The sequence below is a fragment of the Polypterus senegalus genome, chromosome 15, assembly GCF_016835505.1.
Source record: "Polypterus senegalus isolate Bchr_013 chromosome 15, ASM1683550v1, whole genome shotgun sequence".
Taxonomy (NCBI): domain Eukaryota; kingdom Metazoa; phylum Chordata; class Cladistia; order Polypteriformes; family Polypteridae; genus Polypterus; species Polypterus senegalus.
The window spans coordinates 14,022,112-14,036,847 of NC_053168.1; the positions used below are offsets into that span (position 1 = coordinate 14,022,112).

Sequence of the window (14,736 nt, forward strand, 5' to 3'; positions counted from 1 at the left end):
CCCCTCAGGTTTTTCCCTATATGTTGGAGAGTCTACGTGCAGGGCTGGATACAGATTAACATTATACCCAGGGCGGAGCATTTGCAGGTTAAGGGCCTTGCTCAAGGGCCCAACTAAGTAGAGTCACTTCTAGTGTTTACAGGATTTGAATTGGCAATCTTCCAATTACCAGTGCAGATCCCTAGCCTCAGAGCCACCACTCCACCCCAAGTAAAGCAAAGAGAGTGTGAAAAGACATCAAGTACTGCTTGTCTTACAAAGGTCTTCTAAAATGGCCTGGACACATTGGTTGGGGTCCCTTGAAAAGATCCTAAATAATTGGATTCAAGTGATTTTTCAAACTCGCTGTTTCTTGAATTTGTATCACACACATGTTTCCAATCGCGCAATCAGTCATTCATCTGATTTAAATTGAGAAAAGTCGCCACTCTGCTGTCTCACACTGAACATGGACCACAGAAGGCAAAGGAGAGAGTCGTCTGAGGAGATTAGAAAGAAAATGATAGACAAGCATGTTAAAGGAAAAGACTAGGAGGCCATCTCCAAGCAGCTTGATGTTCCTGTGATAACAGTTGCAATTATTATTAAGAAGTTTAATGTCCATGGCACTGTAGCCAACCTCCCTGATTGCCGCAGCAAGAGGAAAATCAACCCCAGAATGAACAGAAGGATAGTGAGAATGGCAGATGAAAAGCCAAGGACAACTTCCAAAGAGATACAAGCTGAATTTCAAAGTCAAGGTTCATCTGATTGCATCATCTGTCACTGTTTAAGTGACAGTGGGATCAATGGAAGAAGACTCAGAAGGACTCCATTGTTGAAAGAAAAACATAGAAAAGCCTGACTGGATTTTGCTAAAATGCATATTGACAAGCCGCAATGCATCTGGGAGAATGTCCTATGGATAGATGATACAAAACTTTTTTGCAAGTCACATCATCTCTGTGTCCACAGACAAAAAAAATGAAACTTTCAAAGTAAAGACTACCATAGCTACTGTGAAACATGGAGGAGTCTCAGTTATGTTTTGGGTCTGCTTTGCTGCGCCTGACACAGGTGCCTTTAGTCTACGTTGGAAACAATGAAATCTGAAGACCATCAAGACATTCTGGAGTGAAACGTACTGCCCAGTGTCACAAATCGTTGTCTCAGTCACAAGTCATGGATCCTCCAACAGGATAAGGAGCCAAAACACACAGCTAAGGGCACCCAAGAATGGCTAAGAACAAAACATTGGACTGTTCTGATGTGGCCTTGTATGAGCCCTGATGTGAATCCCACTGATCAACAATGGAAAGAACTGAAATATGCCGTCTGGAGAAGACCCACGTCAAACCTGACACAGCTGGAATGGGAAGAGTGGGCCAAACGACCAGTGGACTGGTGCAGAAGTCTCATGGGGAGCTCCAGGAATCACTTGTTTGCAGGGATTGCAACCTCTAAAGGTTGTGCCATATAAATATTAGGTTAAAGTATCCCATCATGTTTGTCCATGCCATTTTCATTTGTGTTATTATTTAAAATATTCTGCTGAATCAAAACTCTAAAGCAAATTCTGATTTTTGTTAAATCTTTATATATAATACACTACCATGGCTTTCCATTTGTCCGTCCAGGATTTTAAATCACCTGCAGCTTATAAACCATTTGACCTATTGACCTGAAATTTGGTACACATATACTAAGTGACATCTACTATCCACTTTCAGGGTGATTATTTTCATTCCTCTTGTTATATTTATTTTATTTTATTGTAGAATCAACTCTCGGCAGCGGCCAGCAGGGCGGCTGTGTGGCACATGCGTATGGGCGCCATTCTCATCCCTAACACCTTTGCTGTCACTTCCTCTACCTCTTCATATCTTAAATCATTCTTGAGGCGGTTTGAAGACTTAAGTGCCAGCTTAATTGAAAAATTAAAGAAAAACGTACTAAGTAATTGCACAACAAATACTAACTTAATCAGTTTTAACACAAAAAGATGGCAACAGAAGAAGAAAAGAAGCGGGCCATTGGCGTAGAGATAAGAAGAGCTACTCAGGAAGCAGCAAGCATATCAACCTCTGAGCAAAGGAACGCTAAATGTTTAGCTTTCATCCTTTTTCTCTGTAAGTCAAGTGTATTCACTGCATGTTATCATGCAGTCTGCCGTTACTGCCAGAGAATAAACAAACAATGATTGGTGCCAATTCTTTTTGTCTGTTTCAAGTTATTGTGGGATCGTGGGTTCTTCTTTTTTTCCATGGAGGCATACCAGCAAATTTGTTTTTTGTTCATATTGTATCTAATGCAAAAAAACAAACATAAGAGTCAAAATCCCTTGATCTTAAACCCCCCAAAAATGATATACAGACTAGTGATGGACAAACCCAGCTTAATTCGTTTCACCTTGAGTTTGGTGAAAACACGGAAATAAATTGGGAATTTTGACAAACTTGCTGAATTGCATTGAAGTCAATGGAGGAAAGAGAAACTGAACTAGTAAACTAGTTTTGAGAGGACTGTAATGATTCCAATGGCCTTGAAAGTTTGCCTGAGGGCTAGAGAAGTGTTTGCTAACTACTGTATGTTGGACGAATTGTTGTTGTTGTGACCCAAGCTGTGAGGCCAGCACTGCAACACCGTGACTCTCTGAGATAAAATTATACTGCGAGTCCACAATACTCTGAGACTTTTATCTCTCTCTGTGTCTCCTGAGCTCCTATCACTACAAATAACTAACAGGGAACCAGCGTTGCATGCTCAGGGTCTGTCCCTGTCACTGCCTGATCTGCACTACACACTAAGGAGCATAACGTGCTTAATCCATCTGTCAATAAAGACACACAATGTACAATGAATCTATGCAGAACAACAACGTACTTTCACAATATTCTCAATATGGTCAGCTATAGTACCCCTCAAATCAAAATACTGCAAGATTTTTCTGTTGTAAGCACACGACAGGTTGAGTATCACTCAGGTAACAACATCAAGTGTCCATATATACACTGTAAATCATTCACTCATGCATGAGGCAGAGTGGGCAGTGTTGTAAAGTGTGAGGTACAGGCCGCATTTGTGAAAGTTCTGCACATGAATCACACAAATCATAAAGGTGGGGAAGTTCAGATAGTGACACCCCCCTGCATCCAACCTGGCTGCTACAGTTCTGGGGTATCATACTGGCATCGCAAAGCGTCATGGGGCACTGGGAAAAAAAACAAATTTCCCAAAATCATCAGGGAAAAATTCGGCAAACAAGGTCACCTGTGAACCCAGCAAAAATTAGTTGTGAAAAATGTTTGGTGAATTTCACCGATCAGCACTAGCACAGATTATTATAATCCATACAGAAAATTTTACAAAAAGATTATAACATTTACAAATCAAAACGCACAAAATGAGAAATTAACAATACCATTGTGTTCTCTGACCCCAACTCAGAAAATGCTGCCAGGAAAGAATCATGACCACATCTTTCCAAACACCAGACTCCATTAAATGATTCATTTGAACAAAACCTCATATTTCAGAAAAAAATGTAATCATTTTTGTGAATTTCTGGGTTTTGCTAGGTGTACTCACCATGCCATTACATGTAGAAAGTGCTACAGAAGAATTCATTTTGGATCTCAGTGATCCTTGATAAAAACAAAGGTCATCCTCCTTGTAAGTCTCAACGTGTGTTGTTCCATTTTTCCCTAACATCTGAATCATAAATCCAGGGGCTAGAAGATTTTTGGATGACTGAAGTTCTAAGTGAAAATCTTGGCCAAAGCCATGCAGTTTAAGATGGATGGATGCATCCGCCATATTGATGGCCCACCGTTTCCTTCTGTGGTGATGATCAACTGTGTGAGAGATGTAGAGTCCATCTTGGTTAACTTCATATGGAGTAACAATTTCATATTCTAGGAAACAAGCAACATAAGATTACAGTCACTCAAGTATCAACATTTTCCTTAAATGTTACATTCAGTATTTTTCAAGTCAAAGTTATTTCTTCACAAACATGGTGTACAGTATATGTATTTACCACGAGAAATTGTGTTCTAAAGTTAAGCGTTTTCCATAAATTAAAAAAAAAATGTATGTCTTGCCCACTCTGGTGCTTTACAATGGAAGGTATGGAGCATGGAATAAAAGCTTTAAAGCTTTACAAAAATGTCAATTTTTCAAGCCAAGAGAGTTGTCGAGTATCAATCTGTTCCATCTTTTGTGCATTGAGAGATCTGGAAATGTTTGTTTTATCACATATTTCTGGTTCAATTATTCTCATGGTAAGGATACGTTTTCTATTTGCTTATTTGAATTCCCACATAAATATGAAAATGAATCTAAACAAAGCTAACCACAAGGCACAAAAAAGTTTGCTCTGATTTGGTCAGTTGGGAGGAAACCACATGCCAGGGTGTGAAAGCTTGCTGCACAGGAAGACTAAATGGTGAGCTGTCATGCACAGCTGGTCTTCTTCTAAAATGTTTAAATCTGATAATATTGGTGTTTTACTGTTCAGAAATGACATATATGAGCTATGTTACAATGTGCGTGTAACTGCAAGTTGCAGATCGATATTCGACAACTGTCTTGGCATGAAAAATGGATGAATTTGGTAAGTTTATAAGCTCTTCCTCCATACCCCATAGCCTCCAATGTAAAACATTAGTGTAGGCAAGTTAGTTTTTCAAATTTATAGAAAGCAATTAACTTTAAAACACAACTTTTGTGAGGCAAATGCACATCTACACCCATGTTTACAAAGAAATAACTTTGACTCGATAAATCCCAAACTTATCCTTGAAGATTTATCAGGCCTAATGAATAACCAAACAACAACTACGGTGGATTCAGAAAGTATTCAGACCTGTTTAACTTGTATTCATTTTGTTATGTTGCAGCCCTGCCCAGGGTTTGCTTCCTGCCTTGCACCCTGTGTTGACTGGGATTGTCTCCAGCAGACCCCCGTGACCCTGTAGTTAGGTTATAGCAGTTTGGATAATGGATGGATGGATGGATGCTGCAGCCTTGTACTAAAATCAGTTAAATTAATTTTTTCCTCGTTAGGCAACACTCAATACCCCAGAATGACAAAGTGAAAACAAGATTTTAGATATTTTTGCAAATTTCTTCAAAATAAAAAACTGAAATACCACGTTGACACACGTATTAAGCACTTTTGCTATGACACATGAAATTTGTCTCCAGGGCATCCTATTCTGTTGATCACCATTGAGATGTTTTCTACACGTGGTCAATTTAATTGATTGGAATAGGAGAGGCAATTTACCTATTTACCAATTTACCTGAGGTCTAAGGAAATGCCTGCAGTGCTTAGAGACAGAATTGAGTCAAGGTACTGGTCTGGGGAAGACTGTAAGAGCCCAGCAGTCTCCATAATTCTTAAATAGAAGACATTTGGAACATCCATGACTCCTCCTAGAACTGACTGCGTGACCAAACTTAGCAGTTTGGTAGAAGGACCTTGGTAAGAGTGGTGGCCAAGAACCTAATGGCTAGGCTCCGGAAAACTTGTATGGAGTAATAAGAAACTTCCAGAAGATCAACCACCACTGCAGCTCTCCACTAATCTGGGCTTTATGACAGAGTGAACATTAGTACATTCTAGATAAGAACAGGCCATTCAGCCCAACAAAGCTGGCCAGTCCTATCCACTTAATTCATCAAAAATGATATAAAGTCGAGAGTCCCTAAAATCCTACTGTCTACCACACTACTTGACAGCTAATTCCATGTGTCAGAAGGCCAGAGAGAGGCCTCTTCTCAGTAAAAGACACAGGGACGCCTCCTTGGAGTTTGCTAAAAGACACCTAAAGGACCAGCAGACTGGGAGAAATAAGTTTCTCTAGTCAGATAAAACTAAGATTATTGTCATGTCTGGAGAAAGACATTCATCACATGCCCAATACCATTCTAATGGTAACACACGTTCTGTCTTATGTCATCCTTCATAAGACATAAAATTGAGGTCTTGACTGTCTGTGGTACCATCCCTGGGCATCCTTTGTAAAGAGTAGGGTGTATATCCTGATGTCCAGGCTAAACTGCCCACCATGGACTAGTCCACGGGTGTTGAACTCCAGGCCTGGAGGGCCGCAGCGGCTGCAGGTTTTCATTCTAACCCTTTTCCTAATCAGTGACCTGTTTTCACTGCTAATTCACATTTTAATAGCCCTGTTAGAAGGATTCAGACCTCTGAATTGATTCGTATCCTCATTAAAATGCAGCCAAACGGAAATGAGATGTGAAACGAGCCAACAAATGACCAGCTACCAGCTACACTGGGGCTTCAAACTCCAACCAGTTTCTTAATGAGAAGCCAATTAATGCTGTTAATTAAACTCGTTATTTAATTCCATGGCTTGTTGTTGCTCTCGTTCTACCACAGCTGACATTTCCAAAACTGTTGATTTTCTGTTTTTCATAAGAACATCGTCAAAGTGTTTTGGTGAGTTAAGAGATCAACTTTACTGAGACCTTCACCATTCTTTATTTTCAGAAATTGTGTGATGTGGCGGCTTGTTTTGTGTCTCATTATTGTCTGCCTGCTAATTAAGGAAAAAGAAACAACTAAAGGGCCCAAGAAAAGTTAATTAAAAGAAGTAATTAGCAGCAAAAACTGGTCACTAATTAAGAAAATGGTTAGAATGAAAACCTGCAGCCACTGCGGCCCTCCAAGCCCGGAGTTTGACACCCCTGGCCTTGTCATTCTGGCCGCCTAATATTCCCCTGTCTCTAATTGGCTCTCTCTCTCACCACTTTACCACCTAACAGCTAATGTGTGGTGAGTGTAATGGTTCAAAAACGGTCGCCAACACATCATCCAGGTGGATGCTCTACATTAGTGGTGGTTGAAGTGGCTGCCCACTCACTGAAGCACTTTGAGTAGTGATAAAGTAGTGAGTGGTGATACAAGTGATATATGAATGTAAAGAATTATTATTAAGTCAGCTGGAAGAAGGTTCTTGAGATCACAATTGAGCTTTGTGGCCAAGAGAATTACTGCACATTTTCAAAAACAAGCATGGCAGTGGCAGCATCATCCTAGAGAGAATGAAGGTAGCAAAATCCTGGAGGAAAACCTGATGAAGACTGCAAGAAACCTGGGGAGAAGATTGGTCCTCCATCCAGGTAACAAGTCCAAGCGTAAAGGCTAAGCTACACAGGAATGGCCTCAAAACAACAAGAAGAATGTCCTCAAGTGGTCGAGTCAGAGTCGAGATCTCGAAAACAACTGAGAATGGGTGGCTGGATTTGACAAAAGGATGTTCACTCACAATCTCCACGCAACCTGACCGACCCTGAGCAGTTTGGAAATGAGAAATTTGAAGAAATGGTAGTACATGTGATAAAGAGAAAGAGAGACCTGGGCGCACAGAGCCAAGATTGTCATGGGTAGCAAAGGTGCATTGACTAAATACCGACTGGAAGGGGGCGAATCCTTATGAGAGCAATTATTTTGTGTTTTATATTTGTAATTAATTTAGATACCTGTTGACAATAAAGAGTCTGTTGATCAATGTCAAAAATGCCAAATTAAATCCATTGCAGTTCAATGTAGCATAACAAATAAAATGTGAAAATCTTCCATGGGGTGAAGATGTTTTATAGGCGCGTGCTCTAGATATAAAGAAGAAGACTACTGTACATCGTGTACCCTTGCCAGCGTAAACACCTGCAGTGAACAACCTTGACTTAATGCCAAGCAAGTCAGCTCAAGAAATATGAATATATAAATGGCATGGAGCAGCACTGCATACTCTTGAAATGAAAATAAAAACAAAATGGAAAAAAATAACTAAATTGCCATTACTTTTTGAAAAACCCTGCTTTCATCTGCTCTCATTTTCTGAAACTGCTTTTCCTGGTGAAGGTCCGGTTGGTAGCAGGCCAAGCAGGTCAGCCCAGACTTCCTTGTCCCCCAGCTACACGTTCCATCTCTTTCTGAGGAATTCCCAGACATTCCCAAGCCAGCTGAGACATATAATCCTTGCAGCAATGTCTGCCACAGGGTCTCCACCCAGTAGGATGTGCCAGGAGCAGCTCTAGGGGGGAGCCACCCCGGGGGAATTCCTTACAAAATGCCCAAACCACCTCGACTGGCCCTTCTCGATCTGGAGGAGCAGTGACTCTACTCTGAGGCTCTCCCAAATCTTGGAGCTGTAGGAGAAGGTGGGCATTGCCCGTTTTGCTCAGCTTTATTGGCACATGAGCCATGTTAAGACAGCAGATTTGACAGGGATGCAGAAAGCTATTTGCCGCTCCGCTTGCAATTCCTGAGTGAATGGCTGAACTGCAGCTTGTACCAACAATTTGGGAAGCCCTGTTCTTCATCTGATAATAATGGTGGAAATCAGAGTTGAGTGGACCGTCACATGGACATTCGGTTTAGGCTTGTGACCAAAAAACTGAACTGCGTCTGGATGTGAGGGACAAAATCACGATCCTATAAGCAGGTGCTGGATCTGTAACTGGAAGGGACTTTAATGCAACCATCAAGAGGTCACACCTTCCTTTAAAACATTGTCAGGCAACCGTTGAGCCGCGGCACACTGGTGCGCTGTGGAATTTTCTAGGGGCACCGTGAAAACTTTTGTAAAATATTTAAAATTGCTAGTGTTTTTGAACTTTTGGTTGATTAAAAAGATAATGTTTAAAAAAAATATATTTTATGTTGGAAAAACAAATAACGGTTAATCAGATTGTTGAATAAATGAATGTATTTATTTTGAATTCAAGTTAAAATTTTCGCTGTTCACCATTCATCACAATAGCAACACCACACACATCTCGTGAGACTTAAAAAGTCTCGTTGTTAGAAGATCTCGCTCACTGTACGGATAGAAGAAGGTGGAGCAAATATAGAACGAGAAAATATGAACGCTACATTTCGGCTCTTGTCAACGAGAGAGCATCGCTGTAGCTGCAGCTCTCACCACTTAATCGTCTGAGTATTACTATGGAAAAATGAACCTTATTTTCGCTCTGACACCGCTGATCAACACAATAAACTTTGTAAACTCAGTGACCTTTTCTAGTTCTTTGTGGTGAAAAACATTTTGTTGTGACGCAAGCATTCGATACTTCCTTGTAATTTAATTCTCAACGATTATCACTCGCTTTTTATTTACGGTAATTTTAATTAAACTTTATTCGTAACGTCTTTATTTATGGGCAGTCCCTCAGGTGCGCCGCGAAAGAAAATTTTTGGACTTAGTGTGCCGCAACTTGAAAAAGGTTGCCTTTCACTGCTTTAAAACAACCTACATTCATATCCGTCTATCTATCTATTGTGGAAGCTGGCCCGGACACAGACAGGCAGACACGTTCATGTCACCCACAAACACCTTTATTTACAATATGTACACAAGCCACAAGTGCACCACAAAACCCCCAAAGTCCTGGCCTTACTTTTTCCTCTTCAGGCCGGCTCCTCCAACAAGCTCAGTCCACTCCGCTCCCGACTCTCGCCTCGAATGAAGGGAGGAGGCCCCTTTTATTCACACCCGGATGTGCTCCAGGTGCTCCCCGGCAATCTCCCACTGACACGCCCCCGTGTGGCGGAAGTGCCGGCTGTATCCCCAGAAGCACTCTGGGTGTTACTGCTCCTCTTCCCCCCAGCACTTCCTGGTGCAGCGGAAGTGCTGAGGTCCAGGGCTCCAAAGGCATGGCGGCGCCCCCTAGCGGCGACCACGGGCCCCTACAGGGTGGAGCTTCAAAGCTCTGTACCCGTGGCCCCCAAAGGAACCAGGGCGGTCACCCCCAGATGGTCTGGGGAAGGTGCAAGCCCTCCTCCGGTCCTCCTGGGTGTCCTGGCCGGGTCGCCACCTCTGACACTATCTATCGATCTAATCCTGCCTACTATACTAAAATCTATCTGTCTGTCTATTGAGGCTTTGTTACTTTCTTTGAGCTGCTGTAATTCTTTGTGACACAGATTCAACAAGGTGCTGGAAACATTCCTCAGGGACTTTGGTCCATATATTGACATGATAGCATCACACAGTTGCTGCAGATCCATGATGTGAATCTTCCGTTCCACCACATCCTAAAGGTGCTTAATTAGATTGAGATCTGGTGACTGAGGAGGCCAATTGATGTCATTGAACTCATTGTCATGTGCAAGAAACCATTTTGAGATGATCTGTGCTTTGTGACGTGGCGTGTTATTCTGCTGGAAGAAGCCATTAGAAGAAAAAAGGGATGTACATGGTCAGCAACAAAACTTGTGACATTTAAATGATGCTCAGTTGGTACTAAGGGGCAAAAAGTGTGCCAAGAAAATATCCCCCACACCAATACACCACCACCACCAGCCTGAATTGTTGATACAAGGCAGGATGGATCCATGCTTTCATGCTGTTGACGCCAAATTCTGAGCCTACCATCCAAATGTTGCAGCAGAAATCGAGAATTGTCAGACTAGGCAATCTTCTGTTGTCCAACTTTGGTGAGTCTGTGTGAATTGTAGCCTCAGCTGCCTGTTATTAGCAGACAGGAGTGTCACCCTGTGGGGTCTCCTGCTGCTGTAGCCCACCTGCTTCAGGGTTTGACGTGTTGTGTGTTCAGAGATGCTCTTCTGCCTACCTCAGTTGTAACAAGTGCTTATTTGAGTTCCTGTTGCCTTTCAATCAGTCTGGCCATTCTCCTCTGATCTCTGGTATCAACAAGGCATGTTCACCCAGAGACCTGCCGCTCAATGATATTTTCTCTTTTTTAGACCATGCTTTGTACACCTTAGAGATGGTTGTGCTTGAAAATCCCAGCAGATCAGCAGTTTCTGAAATACTCAGACCAGCCCGTCAGGCACCAACAACCATACCACGCTCAAAGTCACTTCAGTCACCTTTCTTCTCCATTCTGATGATCAGTTCAGCTGGTCATCTTGACAATGTCTAAAGGCCGAAATGCATTGAGTTGCTGCCATGTGATTGGCTGATTAGATATTTGCATTAACAAGCAGTTGAACAGGTGTACCTAATAAAGTGGCCGGTGAGTTTATACGCAGTTATCGTATTTCTAGAATCCTTGTGTTTATTAATGATTTGTATTATTCTTTCTTAAATTGAGCGTGCTTCAGTTACCTTGGTATGTCCATCAGCCAGAAACCCCTACGGAGAGAGAAGTAAGGAAAATAAAGTGGAAGGCTTACCAAACTATTCAGTTAGTCACTGGCATTGCCAAAGGCAAAACCGATTAAAGCATTTTCCTGCATTATTTTGGCATCCCTGCACCACCTCCACCTACTCAAAGCTTCATGATGCTCCAACAATGATGGATGGATTAAAAGCCAGAAGTCAACGTGACCATCATCATCATCATGTCCTTCCGTGAGAACCCTAAATCCAAAGAGGACTGTTTCGTTTATGTTACGTAGAATGCCCAGAGGGGACTGGGCGGTCTCATGGTCTGGAATCCCTATAGATTTTATTTTTTTCTCCAGCCGTCTGGAGTTTTTTTTTGTTTTTTCTGTCCACCCTGGCCATTGGACCTTACTCTTATTCTATGTTAATTAATGTCGACTTATTTTTTTTTCTTACTGTGTCTTTTATTTTTCTATTCTTCATTATGTAAAGCACTTTGAGCTACTTTTTCTATTAAAATGTGCTATATAAATAAATGTTGTTGTTGTTGTTATCCCTGGGTGGGCTTGAACCAAGCCCTTCTACTGCATCCGTCACTGAATTTTCATACATAGCCCAGTCACCCTGCATAAGAACCCTTATTTCTGCCATTTGTACTCGCAACCTCATTCTTCAATCCTAACCCCACAGCTCATGACCATAAGTGAGGATAGGGATGTTAATCGAACAGTAAAACCGAGAGTTTTATCTTTAGACTCAGCTTTCGCTTGACCACTATGGACTGGTACGGCGCCCACAGAACAGCTGTCGCCAATCTAATCTGCTTTTCAATCTCACTTTTCCTTTTTCAATTACTCACAAACCAGATCCTGAGGTACTTGAACTCCCCCACTAAGAACAGTTATCCACTCCACCTGGGAAGAACAATCCACCATTTTCAAAGAGAGAACTTTGACTTAAAAGGTGCTGATGCACATTTCAGCCACTTGACACTCAGCGGATCGATCGAGTGAGTGCCGTAGGTCACAGTCAGATGTGGCAAGGAGGACAACAACATCTGCGCAAAGCAATGATGGCTACTCCTAGGCTTCCCAAATGGATACCCTGACGTCCTCGGCTGCTCCTCAATATCCTGCCCAAGAAAGCCACAAACAGAAGCAGTGAGAAAACAACTCCCGACACCCACAGTGAATGAATTTAATTTGATGAAGAGTAATCAGACATAGTCCTTATATAGGGAACGAATAGCACGCAAAAGTGGCCATGTTACCCCATATTACTGCAGGAAATTCAACAACATCTGCCAAGGGGCAGGCTTATACTCGTATGCCTTTTTGAAAGATTTTACTTAACTTGACTGTCTGTTTGTTTGTCTCAGTCAAATCTTGCAACTGATTTTACACCCATTTTTGGCGAAGCAAATTTCTTCATATTTTGCATACGTGTCCAGTATCGTTGACAATACAATAATCTGTCAAAACCGATGCAATTATGTAACAAATTTCACTGTAATCAATGGTTATGCGATTCCAATTAATGCACCCATGACAATGACGGGGAGAGAATATAGTGAGATATTGGAGTGTACAAGTGAGAGATGCAGCAGATTGTCCCCACTTGCCTCCTCCAGTGAGTGAAGTCGGTAAATATGCCCGTCGACTTTACTCATTTACTCTTGCGAAGGAGTAGCCTTGATGATCACAGAGAGAAAGTATTGCCATAAGCTGGCCGTTCTGTTGTCGTTTTTTTTTTTTGCAGTGACCGAGCGCTGATCCTGTAAGAGCCTGAACAGAAAAATAGACACCAAATTATCATTCTTTTTAGTATTCAAATAATTCTGCAAAGAAGATATATTATGTAATACTTTTGAAAAAACTTCCTGTTCATGAAAAATGAATAAAGAAAAATCATTTGTGAAATACTCAAAAACTAAAAAGTAAAAAATAAAATAGTGGGACGCACATAAATGACTTCATTCAATCAATTATAATAGAGTAGCTACTTTCATCATAACATAAAAAAACAACATTGTAATTTCCCATCATGCTAAACAAGTTTCAAAAATTGTTTGAATCAATTAATTTATGTGTGACCCACGATTTTATTTAGTCACATATAACCACGAAAACTGTGGTGAAAGAAAATAAAATTTTTTGCTTTTTAGTGCATTTCTAACTAAAGTAAATAAAATAGTTTTACTCAATTTATATATATATATATATATATATATATACTGTATATATATACTAGCAAAATACCAGCTTGAGGAGAAGTAGTGTGTTAAAGAAGCAATGAAAAGAAAAGGAAACATTTTGAAAATAACGTAACATGATTGTCAATGTAATTGTTTTGTCATTGTTGTGAGTGATGAGTGTTGTTGTCATATATATATATATATATATATATATATAAATATATATATATATTTACACACACACATAAACATATATATATATATATATATATATATATACATATCTATACATATACACATATATATATACATATATATCTATATATATATACACACACATATATACACACAAATACATATATATACATACATACACACACACATATATAAACATATATATACATATACATACATATCTACATATATACACACACAGCTATTTCGTATCAGTGCAATACGCTGTTTGTTAAAGCGGTTGACTCCGCTCTTACGTGCAATAACAAATCAAATCATTCAGTTGTCTTTGCTCATATGTCATTTTAGAGCTGGGCGCCTGGCATCTTTTTGGCCACAGGTTCGTTTCTGTTTGGTGTGAGGTTCTGTGTTGTGGAGATTCTCAGGATGGATTGCAGGTGCTCATCAGTGAGGCGACTCCTGTGTGCTGTTTTGTTAGTCTTTATCACTGAGAAGAGCTTCTCACACAGATATGTGCTACCAAACATGCACAAGGTTCGAGCCGCATGTAGACGGACTTTTTTTGTTCTTCAAAGTCACCAAAGCGCCGTGCAAACTCAGTGCGCAATAACTCTAGCCGCAATAACTTGCAGCATCATAAGGTAGACTTGATTAACGGTAAGTGTTGGCAAGGCTGCTGAAGCGCTGCATTATGGGATCTGTAGTTTATTGTGTTACCAGCGCTTCATATACCGGGCCATTAATAACAATAATACAGTATATAAAATGATCTCGGGCGGATATAATTACGCCGGGCGGATGTGGCCCGGCCCTTGAGTTTGACACATATGGACTAAATAGAACTTGAAAAGATATATTTTTCAAATGTGATCGCGCAATTCAGATAGAGTTGGCGCTACAGCCTGCATGCCTCAATGAGTCATCCTCCCCTTGCTCTTACTTTTTTACCGTTCATCTAATGAATACACTGAGTATGGCTTTACCAAAACAATCATTGATGGCGAATAAAGTATCCATTATTCGAGTATGTAGATCGGGTATATATATATACATATATATATACCCGTATCATAGCGAGAAGTAGTGTGTTAAAAAGGTAGAAAAGAAAAGGGAACATTTTAAAATAACGTAACATGACTGTCAATATACAGTATTTGTTTTGTGAGTGTTACTGAGTGTTGCTGTCATCAAGGATTTGATTATCATTATTTCTTTCAATCAGGTTCGTATTTGTAGGATGTGTTGTGTTCAAGTTACATTCCG

At 40.6% G+C, this 14,736-nt stretch overlaps 1 protein-coding gene across 2 annotated transcripts in view; it reads right to left on the minus strand.

Moving 5' to 3' along the window:
- The window catches only part of LOC120515670 (A disintegrin and metalloproteinase with thrombospondin motifs 16), a 330,557-nt gene that overhangs the window by 302,350 nt on the left and 13,471 nt on the right, over positions 1-14,736 (minus strand). Inside the window, exon 3 of one of the 2 annotated variants that reach the window (XM_039736888.1) lies at positions 3,568-3,893. The exons of the other annotated variant lie outside the window; for it this stretch is intronic. Coding sequence (XP_039592822.1) covers positions 3,568-3,893 — 326 coding nt within the window. The remainder of the gene's footprint in view (positions 1-3,567; positions 3,894-14,736) is intronic. 2 annotated transcript variants of the gene reach the window in all.